Raw genomic sequence first — 23593 nt, forward strand, 5'->3', positions numbered from 1 at the left:
AACTTTTCAAAATCACAGTGCTGACATTTTTATGTCACAGAAGGTTAGATAGATAGATACTTTATTCATCCCCGTAGGGAAATTCACACTTCCAGCAGTCTACCCCGTTGTTTATTAACAGATGAACATGATGCCCTAGGGGTGCTTGTAGCGAAGTGGATGACGTCACGCCAGTCCAAAAATTCGACATCCCTGCGGCAGATGGAAAACTTTTCTTTGTGAAAATCCAGGGATACACCACCTCGTGTTAGCAAGTCCACCTCCTCTCCGATTCCCCCCGGCTTTCGTGTCTCTGTTTAGCGGCGTTGAAGCCGGATTGCTCCGGGTAGCTCCGGGTGGCTACACGTTAGCGTCCGGAATGCTAAACGTGAGCCACGTTTCCGCAAAACACAGCAACTGCGCTCCCTGTGCGCTTCGATGTTTTCCACCAGCACTCGATCTTATTTGGTCGTGAGTTCGCATTTACCATGATTACGGATGGTACCGAAGACTTATAACGCCGCTAGCTGCTTCGCTAGCTCCGGCTTTTCTTCCACGATAGGCCCCTTCATCACGCCGGCACGAGAATTTTTTAGGGCAAGGAGTTGAAATTCCTTGAATACACGCATTTCTTGTGCGTTAAAACCCATGTCCATAGGATAGAAGTAATCCATAGTGTAGTTGTCAAAACGGGAAGAAAAAACACCGAAGATAGGAGCAGACAATAAAACAATAGGGCAGCTGCTGGAAAAGGCAGCCGCTCGTGGCAGCGCCGCTTTATGTAGATCACCCCTAGAAGTCACAATTCTATATCTCAAACAGGGTCCATATTAGCAGGGGAGTCAGATTTTGGCAGTTAATACAATTGGTTATAAGATTTCAATGTATATCCATGTTTTATATTTGGACTGGTGTAAAATTACAGCTCTGTTGGATATTAAAAAAATGTTGTGCGAGTCAATCTTGGTGTGGCACACTGATTTACAAGGAAATTTGAAAAGTGGCACTCCACACCGAAAAGGTTGCTGACCCCTGCTCTAAATCATACCCCAGCCCCAACCAAAACCCTAGCGCCTACTCCGAACAATACCTGAACCCCTTGTTCCAACCACGACACTAAATTATGGCTCCAAAATTAGAATATGTAATGTGGATCAAACTAACAACCTTTTCGGCAGAAATCAGGCAGCTTACTCATTGAGCTTCCAGTGATGCAGAATCCTGAAAACCTAACCCGAGCTCCAAACAAAACCCGCACCCAAACACGAACCATGGTTCTAAAACTAACAGAATGTGCATGCTTTAAAGGGACAGTGTGTAATATTCTGTGCCCCTTAGTGGTACGGAAAACTTTGTTTAAAAAAAAAAATTGAATACAAGGCAAAAATACAAACCAATGTAATTTTTATAAAAAAAAAAAAAGATGAGAAATTTGTATTCATTGTATATACAGTAGTGGAATCCCTACTTAAAAGGCGTGGCAATGTTTGTCTGGCAACCTGCAGCTACACTGTGCTCTAGCTTTCAATCACATTAGACAATACAGTGCCATAGTAGTCAAATATTACACCCTGGCGGTTCAACACATCTGTGATATTCCAATTCTGGCATGCGCTCAATGGAATTAGGCGTGTGCAAAGCCAATGAAATGCTGCTACTGGAATTACAGTGGAACCTCGGTTCTCAACCATAATCCGTTCCATAACCCTGTTCGAAAACCGATTCGTTCGATCACCGAAAATCGTTTTAATCCGTTCCAACACCCTGAATGTTTACCATTAACATAAACATGAATCTAACGCAGGCTAATAGTACGTTCGCGTTAGCGTAATCTTCCGTACGAAAGATTACGCTAACATGAACGTGTACAACTAAAAAAATCAGGTCATTTACACGTCAAAAGTGGTGAGCGGTTAGAGGATAAAGTAAAGAATTATGAATAGGATTTCTTACCTTTGTGGTGCTCAGCAGAAGCCATGCTGCATGTATAGCAAGATCGGAAACTTTTTTGAACGAAAAGCGAAGCAAGAAATTCTCGAAATTTTGGGTCGAGAACCGATTTGTTCGAACTGAGAGGCGTTCAAAAACTGAGGTTCCACTGTAGTTCAGTCCAGTAGATATAGGGCAGTTTCCACTAGTTTACACACCAAAAGACCTGGTTTGGCTGTGCTTTGCTAAGGAATCCTTTATATGGAAGCTCATTAAATAATGTATGTGCACCGTTGTGTCACTTTATGATGAAAACGCACAAAACTCTCCAAAACGCCAGTCAGGTAAACTGAGCAATTCTATTGGGTGAGCGGTAAGAGTGGACTGATTCGATTGGGTGAGCGGTAGAGGTGAATGGATTTTTGCACACACAGCACGCTTCTTTCTCTCTCGCACACCCCCACTGCGCTGAAGGTAAATACTGTACTTGCAGTATTTTGTGACATTTTTATAAAAGAACTGCTTGCACCTTGATCTGAAACCATTATTTACGGAAAGAAATTCAGGTCAAAATGAGCCTCAGCGATCTTAAGTAACTGTGGGAGGGAGACAAAATTAAAGTAGTATATTTGATGATACAGGCCACCTGCTCTGGCATTACCATTTCATTAATTTTATCATATCCAATATCACACAGTGAAATATATTTTTTGTCTGGAGTGCGAGTTTAGCTGGTAAGGTTGATTTTTGTCTTGAAATATATGGTGTGGCTCCCTCTCCACAAAAAAAAAAAAGACCAAGACATTTTGCAGTTACGGCTCTTGGAGTCCAAAAGGTTCCTATAGCCCTGCTTTAGTAGTTGACTAAGCCTATTTTGCCATGCAGCTAATAATCAACATCTAGTAATAACATAGTAATTACGTAGTAATACCATAAGGTGTTATTTGAGAAATGTATATCAATCTCTTAGCCCTTGGTGCTAATGGATAACAAAAATGTAGCTTTCAGCTTCAAAAATGTTGCTGACCCCTGTTATAATCCAATATTACCACTAATGTATCAGGATCCTGTAATACAAATTCTCAGATCCAAAAACACACACAAATGGTATATCAACTCTATTTTACAAAAAAAAAAGACAATTTACATGACAGATGAGTGCTGAATGAAAGGAAAAACTAGGCAGCAGTACCATGATTTAGTGACCCCCCCTTTCTTCATGATGGAACCGTTCTCTATGATAATTCCCAGACGGCGCTTCAATATAGAACCTGGGTAAAAAAGTAGTCCCTGTTCATGATACAGCAGTCACTTTTTTGCTTTTCCCTTTCCTTTGCCTTTCCCCTTCCCAGATTCCTTAGTTTTTCCCTTCCTGGATTCTTTGGTGGCCATGGTCTTTTTCTGCAGTGTGAGAGAATACAAAAAATTTTAAATGTTTTTTTTTTCATTTACTTTTTTTTTTCTGGGACGTACCTGGATCATGGCGTCCAAGGCGAGGCCCTCCCCCTCATCCTCAGAGGCCTGCGTGTCCTTTTCGGCGTCCAGCATTTCCAGGTCTTCGTCTACGGCGCTTCCAGCACGGCGTCCTTTCTTGACGGCTTGCAGGGAGTATGGCGTCAAGTGAACTTCTTTATTGTAGGCCCTGGTGAAGGCTGCTTTCACCTGAAAGGAACAATTAAGAAAGTTTGGTGTTTAAGAGTAAATGTACTTTATTTATATTTTATTTATGATAGTCCTTTCGGTTTACAGTAGATAAAAGAGAAGCAACAAGTAAATAACAAATAAAAAAAAAATTCAATCAAATACAACAGAATAGAATAACAGGGATGAGATTTTTCCGACTATAGTCGGAATTCCGACTTTTTCACTTGCGTAGCAAACAAATCAGACTGTCTCACTCTTTCCTTTATTGCTCTGGCGCACCCTGGTGGCCGTTAGAAAGATTGCATAAATTGGCCACATCGTTGCACAAGCTGCAGGGTCTGAACTGCATTTGAACTGACCTTGCAGTATTTACAAAAAAAAAATCAGGTATGTGGGCAAATTATTTTGTTATTTAAATCTTCTAAAGATGTTAAATTATTAATTTAAGCATGGTTTTGGACAAGTAAATTGCTTAAAACCCAGGAGCTTTGGGGGGGGCATCGCCCCCCCACTGGGCTCTGCCCTGGGCCCCCAAACCCCCGGCTAGGTTTCAGACTTTTTCTCCTCACCTCAATCACATCCCTGGAATGAGATAAAATACAATAAAAGTGTTGTCAAAGTACTGGATATTAAAAGCCATCCCGAAGAAGTGTGTTTTTAGCCTGGATTTAGAGAGGCCTAGGTCAGAAACGAGATGCATCTCAACGGGAAGCAAAGCTTGGGGTTGGTAACAAAGGCCCGGTAACGCCGACTAGTTGGATTAATTTTAGGGGTGTCAAACTCATTTGAGCTCAGGGGCCACACAGTTACAAACATTTCACCTGAAATTCAGGCACTTTTCAAAGCACTCGAAAACAAAAAAATTAAAATTAAAGCATTTTCAAAGATTTCAAGCACACGTACAAATCCTGCTTATAGGGGTTTTCCTCTCTTCATTATACCTTTTTGGGCTGGGGCGACTTATTCTCTTGAGCGAGATATAGTCTGGAAGATAGGTTATCTCTCATCTTCAAAAAGTTAAGTTTTTGTGGCACTGACCTTGGAGTCCAGTTTGGAGTAAGGATCAGGTTGCCCACCCCAGGAAGCGATCTCCATTATGCTGTCCACGTCTTCCCGGATGAGTTGGTAGTCGTCCAGGAGCTTCACGGCCTGCCCGGCGCCTTCCGCTGCCAATTTCTGCAGCGGGCTTATCATGGCTTGCCGCAGGAAGTGGAGGTAGTCCAGGTTGACCGCTTGCCTGCTGCTCATGGTCCTGAAATGGACAAGTCACCATTAGCGAAGTCATATAAAAAATAAAATAAAAAATAATAAAAAATGGGGGGGTGGATGGGTGTATTTTGAGCAGCTCACTTCAAGACCATGTGAGAAGACAGCTCCTGGAGGATGCGAGAAATTTTGCCTGTCGAGGAGTTTTTGCCGAGCCAGCTTGGGAAAGACGGGAACTGGCTCATGTAACCTCGCATCAGTTCGCCAGGGATAACGCTGGCGTAAATGGCCTACACAAAAACACATTGTTAGAATCATCTGGCTGCATTCTACAATGGTAGATTTCTATATATAAAAAAAATCTTATTTACTTTCTACTTTAATTACTATTTCTAGATGACAAAAACACTGTAGGGTTGACTGATCACCCAGCGGGCTGATTATCGGCACCGATTTTGGAAATTTAACAGATATCAGTATTAGCATAATTATTTAACAGACCAATTATGAAACACAACACCGAGCAATAGCCGGGCCAAGCCGTTCTCTTCCTCTCCCTGCCTCCAGTCTGAAAATACCTACCCTTGCCGTTTGATTGGATAAGCAACCTTGGGTGGAGCCACTGAAGCAGGAAGCTATCTTTGGTCTGCAGAGTCGGCAGTCATAGACTGCAGACTGGAGCGGGAGTAAGGACTGTCGCGAATATTTTCCACATTGGCAATTAATGCCTTTTTTTCCCTAATAACTAATGAATCAAGACATGACGCCATCTTGTAGTCAGGTCAGGAAATGTACATTAGAGGCCTTAAGAATGCATTGATCAATAATGTATTGTAAACCCTCACAACTTTTGCGTCTGACCTGCAGCATGTCAACCCCTGCATTTACCAGCTGGCAGAGATGGGAGGCAGCGTCGTGGCCGTCATAGACTTTCCGGACTGGTTTGCAGGCTGGGGGCGTCGTTGATGTCATGCACTTTCCGGACATTTTCAACATCTTACCTAATGTTTACTATTATGTGTACAGTAATGCAAATTGTAATTCACCCTGGTCAATCCTGGAAGGGGGATTACCACATGTGAGGTCCTTTCTCAAGGTTTCTCTTTTCTCCTCACATTGAGGTTTTTGAGTTGTTCCTTGCCCGCATGCTGGTTTAAGATCAGGTAATTGTGTAATTTTGTAATTGTAATCCTGTGCAGTCCTTTGAGACATTTTTCTGATTAAGGGCTATATAAATAAATGTGACTTGACTTTGCGCTTCGTACTACGCAGCCCCAGTGCAATGGGGGTTGAAAAATATTCTGCAATCTGTTATTACCGATTGCATATTGCTGCAAGCAGGAAGGGGCAATGTGTGTTTCTGCCAGTCCCCGAAACTCTGTCGTTTTGTCCACCCAAAAGTGACGCGGACTTGTGCAGCCACAATCCATTATCCCCGAACACATAATGCTGCGAGTGAGGACCAGCAATGCACACTTTTGTAGGACCAGAAGAAAGTTCTTTTGTCAGAAAGTGTGCCACTCAGGCCCACCTGAAATGAAAGGCACGGTTGCGTCCTCTAGCCCACATATGTCAGAGTCAAGGCCCGCGGGCCACATTAGGCCCGCGAGAGGGTTTTACCTGGCCCGCGTGACGATATCAATATATTATTAGATCCGGCCCGCAGGCCGCTGCAAGCCAGCAGCCCGCAGTACGCATGAATACTACATTTCCCACAATGCAACGGGGACGCGCCGAGCGGGAGCAAAGCGGGAGGCGGTTTGATTTATTCAGCAGTCGATCAGCAGCAGTCATTAGCATAAGAGCAAAAATTAGCCCACAGATACCCATCAACAATGGCTAAACGGAAGGTGGACACTGAAAACCGGGGCTTTCAAACAAGGTGGGAGTTGGAGTACATGTTCACGGAGGTAGCTGGAAAACCTGTGTGTCTGCTATGTGGAGAAAGTGTGGCGGTGATGAAAGAGTATAATATTAGACGGCATCATGAAACAAAACACACGCCTCAAACAAGTAATGTAGAGTTGTAGTAATACAGTACTGTATATAAATGTATGTAAATACAGTAATAATACAGTAATGTTTCCTGTGCAATTACACATTTGAAGTTTTTACTCCGTTCAAGTTTAAAAGTTAAATATGCACATAAAGAAGGTCTTGTTTTTTGTTGTTCCCCTCGGGAATTTTAAAGCTTTATTGTCTATGTTGACTATGTTGTTTTTGTTTGCCGACTCTGTCCTGGGAGTGTTTGTTTTTCGGCTTTTCATGGAAAATAGATCTTGATGTGGACAACAGTCTTTTGATAAAATTGTCTCCTATTTAGCAGAGAAAATGACTTGATTGTTATTATTTGTTAATCAGTAATTCCTTTTTTTCACACTAACCCAGAGAGAGCACAGAAAGGAAAGTCAATGTACATTTGAGCAGGACAGATGAGGTCCAGTGTGTTGATTGCTATTGGTTTTAAGTAACAAGAGATTTTTGCACTTTATTTTATTGTATTTCGAGGCAATATTTCTTTTTAATAATTTCAGATGATTGAATGATAGAAAATGGTTATGAGTTGTTGTTATGAGATATGTTATGAGTTTTTTATATAAAGGACATTTGTATTTTGTGCCTGCTGAAATTAAAAATGACTGAGAGTCATAAGAAAATATTGCTTTATTTATCCAATCATATTGTAATATATTTGTTGTGTTTTCAGTAGGTTAAATCTTGGTTTCAGTAAAGATTGGACAGTCCGGCCCTCGGCTTGTAGCCAAATGTTTTATTTGGCCCTCCGTCCATTTGACTTTGACACCCCTGCTCTAGCCAATACCCCTGATCAAATATTGCTAAGAGCAGGAGCCAATATAGTGCTCTTTCTTCAGTTCTGGCAATGTAGCAAGCCATTATTGCTTGCCTAAAAAAAGCTGCACTGTGTTAGGTACGATCCACTATCTCCAGTCAAAGGGCTAAGGCAGCTGTGGTGGAGAAAAGTCATGTTGACATCATTTCGGGAAAGTTCTTGGCAGACAATTAAGTTTCCTTAAAAGGGCATGGGACCTGCCAGGACTCTCTCAGCAAACTGAGGCGAAAACATTTCCTAATAAGGATACGACAACATCTTCCTTGCGAGAAAAACAAATTCCAAAGATGATACGTAAGGACCGGGCCGCCTCTTGGGTTGTACTCAATTGAAGCTATAAAAGTGTTGTTATGTCTAAAGTTCTTTGGGACGATGCAATAAAGAACCTCCCTCTCACGCCAGCATCCGTGCATTTCTTGAAAACGTATGAGAAGACTTAATCGATTCTCAGACCTGCATTTTCCCCAACATTTAAGTGGCGCCCAACGTGGGGCTGGGTACGCAGTTGTCAGGCAAGAAGCTGAGCAGTATGTGACGCAGAAAGCGGAAAAATGTGAACAGCCCTGTTCGGCTCAGTGTGCAGAACTGAAAGCCTTGACAGAAGCGTGTAAGCTCGCAAGAGGAAAAACTGCAAACATATACACCGACTCGGCATATGCACATGGAGTTTGCCACCATTTTGGAACTGTTTGGAAACAAAGAGGATTCAAAAAATCGGATGGAAGCCCAATTCAACTTCATCAACAAATCACGGAACTAATGTCTGCAATGATGTTACCATCGAAATTAGCCATCATCAAGTGCCAGGCACACAGAAGAGGAGATGATGCAGTGATACGTGGGAACAATGCAGCGGATGAAGCGGCCAAAGAAGTGTCAAAAAGCAAAGTTGCTGTCCTCGCACCTATGGTTTCACAGGAACCGGTAGCAACGCCAGAAGATATAATCCTGATTCAAGGCAACGCTAGCCTGAACGAAAAGACACTGTGGAGAGAAAGGGGTGCTACCTGTGATGGTAAGGGACTTTGGAGATCACATGAAGGACTGAGTATTGCTCCAGTGTCTCTGCTGACAATGTTGATATCGGAAGCGCACAATATAGATCATTGTGCAAGGGGGGAGGTTGTAAAAAGCTGAAGAAACAAGGTTACTGGTCTCCATATTTACAGGCCACGGTAGACGAAGTGCTCAACCAGTGTGAAATCTGTGCAGAGAGTAACATAAGGAAATGCGTACGGGCACCGATTGGCTTTGTGACAGTCCCACAGGGGCCTTTTAAGCATTTAGTTATTGATTATGTAGATATGATAAAGACAATCCAAGGAAAAAGATATATGCTCGTCGTGATCGTCCGATTTAGTCGTTGGGTTGAAGCAGTACCATCAAAAGATCTAGGCGCGGAAACAGTAATTAAGTTTTTGATCAGAGAAGTTATTCCGCGATTTGGCATACCGTCAGAAATAAGCTCAGATAACGGTGCGGCATTTGTTCAAAAAGTCGTGAAGGGCATCCTACAAAAATTACACATTAAACAACGGTTGGGTGCGGTGTATCACCCACAAAGTCAGGGGATGGTGGAAAGAGTAAATGGAACATTAAAATCAAAGATAAACAAGATCTGTGCGAGTACTAAGCTCAACTGGGTGTATGCGCTACAGTTAGCGCTGATGAGTTATTGTATGCAAACTCATCGTATCACACATTTAACACCGCATGAAATGCTAACAGGCAGACCGATGCCAGCGCCGCATTTGAGAGGTCCCTATAAGGGGCCGCCGCTTGAGCAACTACAAACTGAACTGAGAGACTATATGAGACAATTGACGGCTATCCAGAAGGCCATCTACCTGCAGGTGAAGAGACAAGAGTCCAAGGTCGAACAACCATTCGAGAAGACGGTGGTCCCAGGAGATCTCGTGTACATCAAGGTGTTTCGACGAAAGTGGAACCAACCGAGGCGTGAGGGACCATACACCGTCGTAAGGGCAACGCCGACCGCAGTCCAGGTAGAGGGCAGCTCAACCTGGTACCATGTGAACCACTGTACCAAGGCTCACGCTGCCACCGTCAAGGAGACCAACCAAGATCAACAGGGCAGTAACGTTAAATTAGGAAAACAAGATGTGGATGATAAAGTTGTGTGTGATAATAAGTTGTCTGATATGGTTGTTACTAGGAGCAGAGCTCGAGAAATCGCAGCGGCGAATGGAAATCGCGGGTCCGGAAGTGCAGCCGGAGATCCAAACAGCGGCGCTGCAGTTGCAGACCTTGACGCATCAAAGAGACAGCAGCCCGGTTAAGTGTGACACTACTGTACAACATGCCGAAACGGTTGAAAATTTGGAAAGTACAATTCGCAATAGAAAACAAATTGTAACTACTAGAATCCCGAGCATTATGGGATTAATCCGACAAAAGAGAGACGTGCGACCAGTCGAAGTGCCGACCGAATACCAGAAACCAAATATGTTAACGACAGTACAGACTAAAGTAACGGATAATAAGCCAAACCTTAACAGCTGGTGGACCAATTGGTGGGTCACTCCAGCACCTAAAGTGACGATACGGACGGGAGTGGTGACAACACACCAAAAATCAGAGGAGCCTACACCCACGGCTACGACACCGAAGAGTGAGGTTACAACACGCCAACGGCCAGAAATGAGTACACTAACAGTACGTAAAATACAGGAAAGTGTAACAGAGGTTAAACAGCCAAAGAAGCCGCATCTGAAAGAAGGTGTTACCATGAGCCCTACAATAAGTAAGCCAATTGAAGTTAAAACTCAAAACGATACAGTGGGTGAGTCAATGGGAGTGAAACCTCAAAAAAGTTTAGCATACGAAGACTATTGTGCGGATGGTGGAGTTGACAGTCAGGACAGTCGACTAGGCTTTGGTGTATTTAGGCCAAGAAGTTTTGACCCGACGAAAGAACGTGGGTGGGACAACGCAAAGTACAACCCGTGGTATAGATGGTTATGGTATACCGCGAGAGACATGACAGATGAAGAATGCATAGCATGCTCGACGGCGCCGCCAGGCGTTTCAATTGTAATTCCAGAAAAACATAATATGAAGACATGTGCAGAGGAGCAGCGGCGGATTTGCAAAGACCCAAGATTTGCTTCACAAGTCTTTGTGGTTAAACCTCCTCCACTGCCAATGTGTACGATAGAATGTAGATTTACTTCTGGTCATAAAGGTGGACATTATTATCCAAGGCTGACATCAACACCTGAGAAAATTAGGTATAGGATGTGTAGAGAATTTCAACGAACGACGGACCAGAAGGGCCCTCCAACAAGGTATAGGATTGATCGAACCGCTGAGTATGAATGTTATGCGAGTGGTGCGTATAGTTATAGTGGCATAGTTGGGCATTGGGTAGGAAACACGACAGCGAAGTGTAAGACAACTTGGGTTATATCCTGGTTTCCACACGCAAAGATGAATCCTTATTTTCCAGATAATGCGATATGGTTCGAAAATCCGGGTGTGCATGATCAGTCGTGCGAAAACATAACAATGTCAATTCCGGACATACATTATTTTAGGGATCAATCAGTCGCAGTAGCAGACAGTTACTGGATGTTGGGGGTGACTCTTTAAGGAACAGGATCCCACGAAATTGGATAGGATTGTGTACACTTGTGAGAATGAAAGTACCTGTCCATATAATGTATAAGGGGGTTCATGAGGTACTAAGGACTCCCGGAGAAGCCAGAGTTAAGAGAGCATATGTTCCGGATGGACGAGTGTACCTAGATGCCATCGGACAACCGAGGGGAATTCCAGATGAATTTAAAGCTAGGAATGAAATTAAGTCTGGATTGGAATCGATATTCATCTGGATAACTCCAAATAAGAACGCAGAATGGATTAATTACATTTATTACAACCAACAACGTTTCATTAATTACACTAACGAGGCCTTTAGTGCAATAGGAGAACAATTACATGAGACATCCAGGATAGCCTGGCAGAATCGTCAGGCCCTCGATTTTCTCTTAGCCAGTAAAGGAGGCGTGTCATATGATAAAAGACGAATGCTGTACTTATATACCTTTAAATACAGCCGAATCAGGAAGCTTCACGAAAGCAATGTCAAAGATTCGTGAGTTAAGCAATGAAGTGACAGTAAATACTGAGAAGAACAGTATCTCCTTTGATTGGTTCTCGTCTACATTTGGGTACTGGGGTGGTCTGTTAGCGAAGGGGGGAATTCTTGTACAAACCGTCGTAATAGTTATGTGTTTGTTGTGTTTCTGTATCATACCTATTCTTAAAAGGGGAATGCTTAAGACTTTTGGAGAACAAATGACAGTATTGGCTGGTACTAAGGTGGCAGAAGCTCAATTAGCACAGTTGGTGATTGAATATCCAAGCTTATTTCTGAGCGAGGAAGAACAGATGACATAATTGAATTCAACACCTTGAACTTTATCTGGCGACGTCAACAGTCAGGAAAACCTACACTAGATAATGGAGCATCTGCGGGAAGAGACATATGTGATGATCTGGACTAAATGCAATATCCGATAGTACTTTAATTAGACACGCAGCACACTATAGCGCTAGGAATAATAGCTACAGATATATTGGTTTCTAATTGTGATTCTCTTGTTGGTATGTCACACTGTAAGTCAGTAAGCTGCTGACTGAGATGGTCAGGATACCTCGTCGCTTCCGGGTTTTGGGCTGCATGGAAACTGAGCGTGATGCCTGCTGAGATGATCTCCCACTCCGACATCTGACTTCACGACACCCGATGACGAATACGGCGAAGCGGGGTCTTCAAAGTGTTCACGGGGTCAGGCCTAAGGCCAATGTGTATACTGTATTACTATCCAATCATGCACTCATGTTGAAATATATCAACGACTGTAACCAGAAGCTTGCACTGTTGTAACCGCTGATATCACTTGTCAGTTCATATATGCATGTATCTTTATCATGTACCGAGCAGCCATCGGCAGTCTACGTGTATAATCCAGTATGTACGGATAAAGATAAATGCAGTGGGGGATTAGTGCATGGGTTGAAATGTTCAAGTCAAGTGTTTGGAGTGTCGGAGGATTTTGTAAATGAAACATAAACAATGAAAGTTAGAATAATCACAGCAGGCTGACCGCCAGAAATTTTATTTTTGTTTTCGATTCGCGTAAACTCTGTCCGTGTATTGGTAGCCATGATTTATGATACTTTACCACTACCCTGTATTAATTTTCAATTTTAATTTCCGTTCAGAGTGGGAGTTGTAACTCCCAAAGGGGGATTCTGTGGTGGAGAAAGTCATGTTGACATCATTTCGGGAAAGTTCTTGGCAGACAATTAAGTTTCCTTAAAAGAGCATGGGACCTGCCAGGACTCTCTGAGCAAACTGAGGCGAAAACATTTCCTAATAAGGATACGACAACATCTTCCTTGCGAGAAAAACAAATTCCAAAAATGATACGTAAGGACCGGGCCGCCTCTTGGGTTGTACTCAATTGAAGCTATAAAAGCGTTGTTATGTCTTAAGTTCTCTGAGTTCTTTGGGACGATGCAATAAAGAACCTTCCTCTCACGCCAGCATCCGTGCATTTCTTGAAAACGTATGAGAAGACTTAATCGATTCTCGAACCTGCATTTTCCCCAACACAGCAAATTTGTGTAAGGGTGGCCGTTTGTCAGGAGGCATGCCATTTTGGCCCTCTTGAAATAATAAATGCAGGGTTGTGGCCTCAATCCATTATTCCTGGTCAACTATTTTTGATAGCGAGGATCAGTAGGCCACTGTTTTTTGTTCGGGTTTGGCCCGCCTAGATTGAAGTGTTTCGGTCATAATCAATTGTCCCCGGTTGTCGTGCATCCCTCACTTTAAAAATTATAGAAATTCAAACTCATTTTGAATACCTGCGTGGGAAGCAAAGACCAGTTCTGCCCGGAACGAATTCGCCGGTCCACCAGGTCCCCATCGCAAATGGAGTCGGCTGTCTTGCTGAGCAGCACCAGGTGGGATTTCAGATCTCCCCTAAAATAAGCACAGTCACCAGTTTTGACTAACACGTTAGCGTCTATATCAGGGTTTGGGAACCGAACCAAGCCATTTATGCTCATTTTATAAGTACGTATGGGTCGGAGATAAAATAGAACTTTACAATGATTTACTGTACTTTTATGTGCAGATCCAATTGTCGCACTTGTAAATCAGAGACACAAGTGGCTGCTTCAAGGTTTGAGCTAATATAGATAGTACACAATTTTAACTTCAATTTACAGTCAAGGTGTCACAGCGACAGACCCCATTTTGGCTTTAAATCCCTCAATCCTTTGTATGGAAGATCAATAAACAAGCTATGTCAGAGGTCGGGAAACTATGGCTCTTTTTATGAGTAAACATGGCTCGGAGTCAAATTTTGTCTCCAACATGTGGCTCTGAGAGGTTCAAAAGTCAGATGATTAGATCCAGATTTTGGTACGTGCAAAGCTGAGGAATCATTGGGTCACCACAGGCTCAGTCCAGTATACTGTGTATTGGACACATTCTTAAATACAGTTTACAGTCAGGGTGTCACACCAACAAAACCAGTTTTGGCAGTAGGTCGCTAAGAAATCCTTTGAACGGAAGCTCATTAAAATATGTATGTTCATTGTAGCACACTACACTAGCAAACATCTGAGAGCAATTTAAATGGGTGAACAGTAAAGGTAAGCAGATCACTGCCCACAGCACATGGCACTCCCTTCGCTCTCTCGCTTAGTGCAGTCTGTGCCAAAGGTAAATACGATATCCTTGTTGGCAGTGTTTTGTGACATGTTTGTAAAAGCACTTTGCTCGCACCTTGTTTTGAATACATTATTAAGAAAAACATGACAGTCAAAATGAGCCTCATCACTCTTTAATAAAAGAGGAAGTCAAATTTGAAGTATATTGATATGGGGCACAGGCTCTGGCTTTGTTATTATTTAACAGATTTTATTAAATCATCAAACACAACACAGTGAAATAAAATGTGCTGAAGAATAGGCTTTTTCCGGGGGAGCGATTTTGTTTGAATACGTCTTAAAATATACTGTATGGTGTGCGTCGCTCTCGCGCCCTCCTAAAAAATAAAATAAATCTAAAAATGTTTTATTTTATGGCTCTTAGGGGTTTAAAAAGGTTCCCAACCCTTGGTCTAAATGTTTCTTGAGGGTATCTCACCCAGCGGCAGCAGGTCGGACATGGATGTAGTTTTCTTGGACGAAAAGCGGCGCCAGCGAGTAGTCGTGGAAAAAGAGGTCGGATTTGTCGATGAGGGTCATGTGTGCAGTCTCCTCACCGGTGACAAAAATTTTTCGGCACACGTCGAAGGGCCCAATTTTTAGGTCCTTGCGGGCCCTGGCTGCATCAGACTTGCACTGGTCGTAGCTCATCACTTTGTCTTTTGCAGACCACATGCTCAGGTTGTGGATAACCTGACAAAGAGACAGACGATTTCCTGCAGTAGCCCCTTTAGGCTAGCGGTCGAACGACAAGCTTCTTGCCCAAATTACAATTGACCTATGGATAAGCCCTGTCCTCAAACACCATGAGCCAATCTCAGTGCGCATAGCCAAGCCAATACACTCAGACATTCTCTGCTTACATGTCCATTTAAATGCATTGCAGTTTGTTTTTTTTGTGTTTGTTTTCCTTACATTCTTAACTTAAAATTCGTCAATCGTTAAGCATTGGGTACTTGCTAATGTGATACGAGGTATCTCGAGAGGCTGGGCGATATTACCCTTTTCTAAGCCACATCTATATCAGGACTAGTTGGATAAAGTTATGTGGTCGACCACTCAACATGGATAACATTAATAGGGATGTCTTTATCTGTTCTAAGGTAAGTCAACATGGTGCTTCAGGCAACGTTTTGCCACTTTTTTGGAGAAATAAAAAGTTATTTGTAATGTTAACATCTCTAACTTAGGCTGACGTTAGCTTTTGGCTGCGTTATAGATTATGTTAGTTTACTGGGAGTTCAGTAGACTTTTATGTGCCAGTTTTTGTACTTCGGTAATCATACGCGATTGGTAGCGGTTGTCGTAAGGCACAGGCGTCAAACTGGTGGCCCGCTAAGGGATTGAATCCGGCCCGCGAGACAACACTCAGAGAAGCACAAGATGAAAACAAGCTGCAGGTTGAAATATGTCAACTTGATGTTGCTAAAGAATGGTGCTTCTCACAAAGACACTGCTCTCTCTCTCTCTCTCTCTCTCTTTCTCTCTCTTTCTCTCTCTCTCTCCCTCCCTTCCTTTGTTGCTCTTTGTCTCTTTCTCTCTCTGTCTTTTTGACTTATTTTGCTCTAATTTCCTTTTTTTCCTTTTCTCTCTTTTCTCTTTCTCTCTTCCTACCCTTTGGGCTTTCTTTTCTCTTTTCTCTCCTTCTGTCTTTCTATTTCTTTTAGATTTCTTTCTTCCTCCCCCTTTCTTTCCCCCTCTCTCATGACTTCTCTTTTTATCTCTTTTGTTTCTCAGGCTCTCCCCCTCTCTCTTTCTTTATCCCCCCTCTTTCTCTTATTTCTTTATCTCTCTTTTTCTTTCTCTTTAATCTACTGGTCCGGCCCCCAACAGAATGTTTGTTCTATCGTGTGGCCCCAGAGTTAAAATGAGTTTGACACCCCTGTCGTAAGGAATCTAATCATAGTTACTTCAAATTTTGGATCATAGCTTCACTTACCCCATAATGCAAGAGAAGTAAACCAGTTCCCTATAGACTTAATTCCAATGATGTGTCAGATCAGTGACAGTGAACTTGTTAGTGTATATGAACAGGTATTTTCCAAAGCATAGTATATCAATCTCTGCTCTAGCAGGATATGAAGCTAGGTTAACGCAGAACATAAAGCTTTGTTTTGATGAATAGAAGCTGATAGTAATGGCAAAGCCTATTTTACAAGTAACGTCAAGTTAGGTTAATTATTGAAGGTAAACAATACTGATTCTCTATTGCGTTGTCCAAGATACTGATGACAATGCGATGCATTTTTTCACGTTTACATTGTGATCTATAAAGTTTTGCCAGAAGGGAAGGTTTTAATCGACCTTCTCAAATATGAAATCACAAATAAAAACCTACAATGCATTTTTGGTGACTGAAATGATGTGTGATCTTTGTGGGCCCAAAAAGCATCACTTGCCTCCTGCAAAATCTCTCCTACTTTGACACTTGCCATAACACTCTTCACAGAATGTTGAACGTTAAGGGGGCAGGGCTTAGCCATAGGTCAATTGTGATTGGCTTTCTTTCAAACCTGTCTGATATCTTGATTGGATGCCAAAATGATTTCGTTCAGTGCCGGAGGCGGGATCTTGATTCCTTCCTTGAAAGCAATTGTCATCATGGCGCCCTTGAAAAAAGCAGTGGGGCGAGGATTGCAGTCATGAATAGAGAAAGGGTCAACATACATTTGAAAGATACCCCTTAGAATCCACCAGTTCTGTGTTCCCAGACATGAATAAATAAAACAATGAAAAATAAAATCAGCAATTTTTGAAGCTATTCACTCCCACTTACGCTTAGAGCAGTCAATCTACACTTCTGCGGCTGCCAATGGCAACAAATGAGTTGAAAATGTTTTTTGATGAAGGTTAACTATTTTCAAAAACAGTATTTAGGTTCAGCTCTTCTCTGAAGAGTGGGATGATGCTTTACACCTAGAAACAACCAAGGACCAGATGATGAAGGTGCTGCATTTGAGTCAGATCAGGAGGCTTCAGGCTGTACTTCCTCAAGACAAACCATAGGAAGTGGTGCCCCTACGACCCTTAGTGGTTAAAGGATCTGTGAACGTGCAAATGGAGCACCTGTTTTGCATATCTGATTATGGTTGCAGAAAAGGATTTTAATAATTGAATAATCAATCACTTGTTGATCAATGAGCAAATCAGATGGAATAAAAATGTTTATACTCACTTCCTGTACTATATAACAAAATATTTACTTTAAATTAAACTGTTTAGAAAAGACAACTTTGGGTTTGGCTCATAATACCCCAGCCCAAATCATTGCTGTCAAGTTAAAGTGACTGCGGACCTGTTCTTAAGATAGCTCACCGGTGCCTCATCAATGTGACTGCTGCTGGATCTCAGCGCTGCTTTTTATACTGTCGACCACAACATATTACTGGTTCGTCTAGAATGCATTGGTATCTCAGGAACTGTACTCTCGTGGTTTAGGTCCTACCTGTCAGACAGGATGCAATGTGTTAACTATGGCAATCTGACCTCTAAACAATCTAATGTCCCCTGTGGTGTTCCTCAAGGCTCTGTACTTGGCCCCCTTCTTTTTAGTATTTATATGATCCCGCTTGGTGACATTATCCGCAAGTATAATATTAGTTTCCATTGCTATGCAGATGACACTCAACTGTATGTGCCACTGGAAACAACTGGACATTTAAGTTGTAGAAATCTGGAGGCTTGCCTTACTGAGATTCAAAGATGGATGTCACTTAATTTTTTACGCCTTAACCCAGAAAAAACTGAAATGTAGATTATTGGTCCAGCTCACTGTCGTCAGTTGTTTTCAAACACTACCCTGAACCTAGACAAATGTAATGTCACCCATAGTGACTCGGTCAAAAATGTAGGTGTTATATTTGATCCTAATCTGTCGTTTCAGTTACACGTAAAATTTTTTACTAGAATAGCTTTCTACCACCTCCGTAATATTGCAAAGATTCGTTCGATGCTGTCCCAATCAGATGCAGAGGTTTTAATTCATGCGTTTATCACTTCTTGGCTTGATTACTGTAATGTATTGCTTTCTGGTCTCCCGATGTCTAGCATTAAAGGTTTGCAGCTGGTTCAGAATGCGGCAGCTAGACTTTTGACTAAGACCAAAAAGTTTGAGCATATTACTCCTGTATTGGCCAACTTGCACTGGCTCCCAGTCCACTTAAGATGTGACTTTAAGGTTCTCTTATTAACATATAAATGTTTGCATGGGCTTGCACCCTCTTATCTCTCTGATTTGATTTCCCCCTATGTTCCTGCACGGAGTCTGTGCTCGGAAAATGCCGGTCTACTTGTGACTCCCGAGAGCCAAGAAGTCTGCAGGCTCGAGAGCGTTCTCTATCCGGGCCCCGGTGTTATAAAACGCCCTGCCTCCGGAGATAAGATCTGCAACCTCAACGGAAGTTTTTAAATCAAGGCTTAAGACACACTTCTATTCCAAAGCTTATGATTGATGCCCACCTCATATTCTGTATTGTCCTGTCTTTTTCCGACTGCCTGCCTGGCTGATACGAAGGAGAAGGACGATTTGAGATGAGTCAGCAGACCAGCGTCTGACCTGAAGCATGTCAACCCCTGCATTTACCAGCTGGCAGAGATGGGAAGCTGCGTCCTGGCCGTCATAGACTTTCTGGACTAGTTTACAGGCTGGGGGCGTCGTTGGTGTCATGCTCTTTCCGGACATTTTCAACATCTTACCTAGTGTTTACTATTCTGTGTAATGCTAATTGTGATTCACCCTGGTCAATCCTGGAAGGGGGATTACCACATGTGAGCTCCTTTCTCAAGGTTTCTCTTTTTTCCTCAAACTGAGGTTTTTGAGTTGTTCCTTGCCCGCATGCTGGTTTAAGATCAGGTAATTGTGCAATTTTGTAATTGTAATCCTGTGCAGTCCTTTGAGACATTTTTGTGATTAAGGGCTATATAAATAAATGTGACTTGACTTGCTAGAAGAGTGTGTTTTTTGGGAAAAAATTCTAGTAAAATTATTTTTTTTACTGGTTGACTGAGTCTATTTAACACTACTTCCAAAATTAACCTGGTAATAGCATATTAACAACACAAGCTTTTTTAGACATTTATAAATTGGGTGCCTTTTACACTAACAACAATTAGCTCTCAGCTTGAAAAAGGTTGGAGACCCTTGCGTAAAAAAAAAAAAAACATGTTTTCTTATGGTAACAAAATATGAAAAAAACAATTTAACATGTATCTACATATATGTACATGTATCTACAGGTAGGTATGTACATATTTACACATATAATAAAAATCTATGCGTAGGTATACAAGCACTAAGTTGGTATATTCATGTACGTATCTAAGCCACTGGTGAGACAATAAACAAAAACAATGTTAAGGTAATATGTCTAAAAGTAATAGAAAGAGGAATATGCTTATTAGACCTAAGATTTATGGCCCGAACCCGAGGCAATTTCGGGCCGGGTCGGGCCTGAAATGTCAGTCATACGGTCGGGTCGGGTTCGGTCCTGCTTTTTTTTTTTTTTTTTTTTTTAATTAATTAATAATTATAAATATATGTTCATTAAAAACCTATATAGTTTATAATATAGTCAATCAAATAAATATTATTTGTGTACAATTAGTTGTGATTGCGGAAATCATAGCGTACAGTGACGTTGGTGACTTTTCCATCCGCATTAACAAACGCATTTTGTAAAATACGATCGCGCTTTATTGTTTAAATAAACGCGTTATATAGACTAGAATCTCCCAATTATTATAACTAGCTCGCTTTATTTTGTTTTAAAGCGTATTATATAGAATACGATCGCTTTTGTCGGAAGCGTACATTGACGTTGGTGACATTTTCATCCGCGTTAAAAAACGCAATTTGTAGAATACGATCGCGCTTTATTGTTTAAATAAACGCGTTATATAGACTAGGATCTCCCAATTCTTATAATTAGCTCGCTTTATTGTTTTAATAAGCGTTTTATATAGAATACGATCGCTTTTGTCGGAAGCGTACATTGACGTTGGTGACATTTTCATCCGCGTTAAAAAACGCAATTTGTAGAATACGATCGCGCTTTATTGTTTAAATAAACGCATTATATAGACTAGGATCTCCCAATTCTTATAATTAGCTCGCTTTATTGTTTTAATAAGCGTTTTATATAGAATACGATCGCTTTTGTCGGAAGCGTACATTGACGTTGGTGACATTTTCATCCGCGTTAAAAAACGCAATTTGTAGAATACGATCGCGCTTTATTGTTTAAATAAACGCGTTATATAGACTAGGATCTCCCAATTGTTATAATTAGCTCGCTTTATTGTTTTAATAAGCGTTTTATATAGAATACGATCGCTTTTGTCGGAAGCGTACATTGACGTTGGTGACATTTTCATCCGCGTTAAAAAACGCAATTTGCAGAATAAAATCACGCTTTATTGTTTAAATAAACGCGTTATATAGACTAGGATCTCCCAATTGTTATAATTAGCTCGCTTTATTGTTTTAATAAGCGTTTTATATAGAATACGATCGCTTTTGTCGGAAGCGTACATTGACGTTGGTGACATTTTCATCCGCGTTAAAAAACCAATTTGCAGAATAAAATCACGCTTTATTGTTTAAATAAACGCGTTATATAGACTAGGATCTCCCAATTATTATAATTAGCTCGCTTTATTGTTTTAATAAGCGTTTTATATAGAATACGATCGGGGGGGGGGGGGGGGGGGGGGGGGGGGGGGTTTGGGAGATTTGCATAGGAGTCGGAAAAGGGCACAACAGGTCAACACTCCCTCAATGAAAGTGCTGCGCTAAAATCTTAAGGACGTACTACTACTGCTGCGGATTATGGCCCAATGATCAAGTCGTCAAAATGACGGACGCCCTTAAATGTTTTCGCTACCTCAAAAAAAAAAACCCGTCAATGACAGATTGTCGCTTAATGTAACATCTGCAGTGCAGACACAGAAATATAAAAGATGTAAATGTTTATACAGTTTTATTTAACTTAGGCCTAGATGTTGTAACAAAAGGCAGAGTTTAATTTGTTATCATAAATCACCCCTCCTTATAAATAAAATATGTAATTTCGGGCCCCTTTCGGGCGGGCCAGCAAATCCAGTTAATTAGTCGGGCTCGGTCCGGGTCGGGTTTAATACCCCTCGGGCCTGCGTCGGGCTCGGGTGCTTTTGTTTGGCCCGATCTTACCTCTAATGCTTATTCAACCCCCTGACCTCCTTTACAAATGGTCTTATAGATAGATCTCATGTAGTTACACGTAACAAGCACCTCATGAACATAAATATTTCCATAGGTTGTGTGGATGGACACTTTATTATCACCATCACCATTTTCAACGGCATCCTTATTATAATTGCTGTCTCCATAGTTTTTTTAATATATTAGGCAATTAGCGTATCTATTATAGTATCAATTATTATCATTGCTTTTCATATAGAAATAGAATATTGGTATAATCACTAAGGATTGACAGATGTGGTTTTTCAAGGCCAATACCAATTATTAGGATTAAGAGAAGGCCGCGCTCGATATTTTCAGTAAAAAAAAACATTACAAGCGCAATGAAAACTTTTATAGGAAAAAAATTAGATTTCTAACCCAAATAACGTGACTTATCTTTCACATGACTAATAAGTGTGGTGGTTTACACAGGGAAATTCAATAAAACCAGGGTCTCAGTCACAATTGTGCCCTGGTTAACGGTATCAGTAAACAACTACAAACAAACATGCATTATCATTATATCACAAAGCTAATATAGTACGCAATATAAAGCCTGCTTGTGTACTACTAGTCGTGGTTGTGAACATTAGTGTAACCAGCCCGTTTTTGGGGTTCTCAAGCACCCCCAAAAATTATACGATTTTTAAACCTGTTCTCCTTAATATAGGACAGGATAAGCTTAAATATGATGAAAACGCTAAACAAATAAGGAAAACAAAACAAAAATGTGAACAACGCAGGGTCACAAACACTCCCCTGCTTTGAAATGGTTCAGTACATTTGATTCAGCACAGCGTTATGTATTCTGTTAATAAGTATTTTTTCCTCATCAGTTGACCACATTATCATTACATTTTGATGGATTATCTACAAACCACTCACTCTTAAAAATATTAATTGATACAGATTTTTATGATACTGAATTCTTATCTTCTTGGTAATAAAACCTGCTTTTGTTTGAAAACACTAAGGTAGCTTAATTATTTATCTATTATTTATTACTTAGGGCAGCACGGCAGCGCAGTGGTTAGCGCGTGTGCGGCACAGTTCAAAGTCTTGGGATCCACCTGTGTGGGTTCAAATCTAGCTACCGGACTTCCTGTGCGGAGTTTGTATGTTCTCCCCGTGCTTGCGTGGGTTTCCTCCGGGCACTCCGGTTTCCTCCCACATTCAAAAGACATGCATTTCAGGTGGATTGGCCGGTCCAAATTGTCCCTAGGTGTGAATGAGCGAGCGAGTTGTCTGTCCCTGTGTGCCCTGCGATTGGCTGGCAACCAGTTCAGGGTGTCCCCTGCCCACTGCCAGATGATTGCTGGGATGGGCTCCAGCACCCCCGCGACCCTACTGAGGATAAGCGGTGCAGCTAATGAGATGAGATGAGATTTATTACTTAAGTGACTGAATTAATATGTTTAATGACTTAAAGATGTTTGTATGTGTTTTTTTGGTGGAAAAGGAGAGTGATAGGGCACTCAGAGTGCTTAGCACACCCAAAGCTCTAAACCTGAAATCGCCCCTGGTCGTGAAAATTATAGCGTTTAGCTACGTTGGGTCACCTCCAGTGTTAGTAACGTTCGCGTGCATGTCTCAATAAACTCATCGTTTTTTGTCTTAATCATGACAATCCATATTTGCTAATAAGCACATTATACAGACTACAATCGCCACACTGGTTCCATCGGAAGCGCATAGCGGAATTCGCGTTAACGTGAAGGAGTCAGAATTAGGCACAACATCGGTGTTTCCTGCTACCGTGAGCGCGTTGCTGCACGTTGACGACATTTACTCGACATTTCAGTCACAAATTGGGTGGTCACAAAGTGGGTGGAGAGAGAGTAAGACGCTAATTGTGATGTGAAACGTATTCGCAAATATGAAAAATATTTGCGACAACCGTAACTTTCGTTCAAGTCTGTGTCTGCGGACGGTGCTAAGTGGGGACTTTCGGCTTCAGAGGCTCCTCCCGTTTTTTTTTTATTCAAACAGGAGGCGCTGGGTGGGTGGCATCAGAG

General features: G+C 41.6%; 2 protein-coding genes across 3 annotated transcripts in view; one reads left to right on the forward strand and one right to left on the reverse strand.

Moving 5' to 3' along the window:
* Positions 1–3011: 3011 nt before the first annotated feature.
* Positions 3012–23593, reverse strand: part of rfc1 (replication factor C (activator 1) 1) — a 54490-nt gene continuing 33908 nt past the window's right edge. For both annotated transcript variants that reach the window (XM_088342758.1, XM_088342757.1), the window contains 7 exons: positions 16873–16968; positions 14799–15052; positions 13508–13625; positions 4903–5048; positions 4591–4804; positions 3382–3570; positions 3012–3309 (listed from right to left, as the gene is read on the reverse strand). In XM_088342758.1, the coding sequence (XP_088198884.1) occupies positions 3217–3309; positions 3382–3570; positions 4591–4804; positions 4903–5048; positions 13508–13625; positions 14799–15052; positions 16873–16968 (1110 nt within the window). In that variant the 3' untranslated portion in view covers positions 3012–3216. The remainder of the gene's footprint in view (positions 3310–3381; positions 3571–4590; positions 4805–4902; positions 5049–13507; positions 13626–14798; positions 15053–16872; positions 16969–23593) is intronic.
* On the forward strand, positions 8782–13167 carry LOC148361935 (uncharacterized). Its single transcript, XM_088342772.1, has 2 exons — positions 8782–9904; positions 12860–13167. Exons 1-2 carry the CDS (start codon positions 8914–8916, stop codon positions 12871–12873), a joined length of 1005 nt encoding a protein of 334 aa, XP_088198898.1. The 5' UTR covers positions 8782–8913; the 3' UTR covers positions 12874–13167.

Source organism: Urocampus carinirostris, chromosome 8 (genome assembly GCF_059441175.1).
Source record: "Urocampus carinirostris isolate Australia breed hairy pipefish chromosome 8, RoL_Ucar_1.0, whole genome shotgun sequence".
In the NCBI taxonomy this organism is placed as follows: domain Eukaryota; kingdom Metazoa; phylum Chordata; class Actinopteri; order Syngnathiformes; family Syngnathidae; genus Urocampus; species Urocampus carinirostris.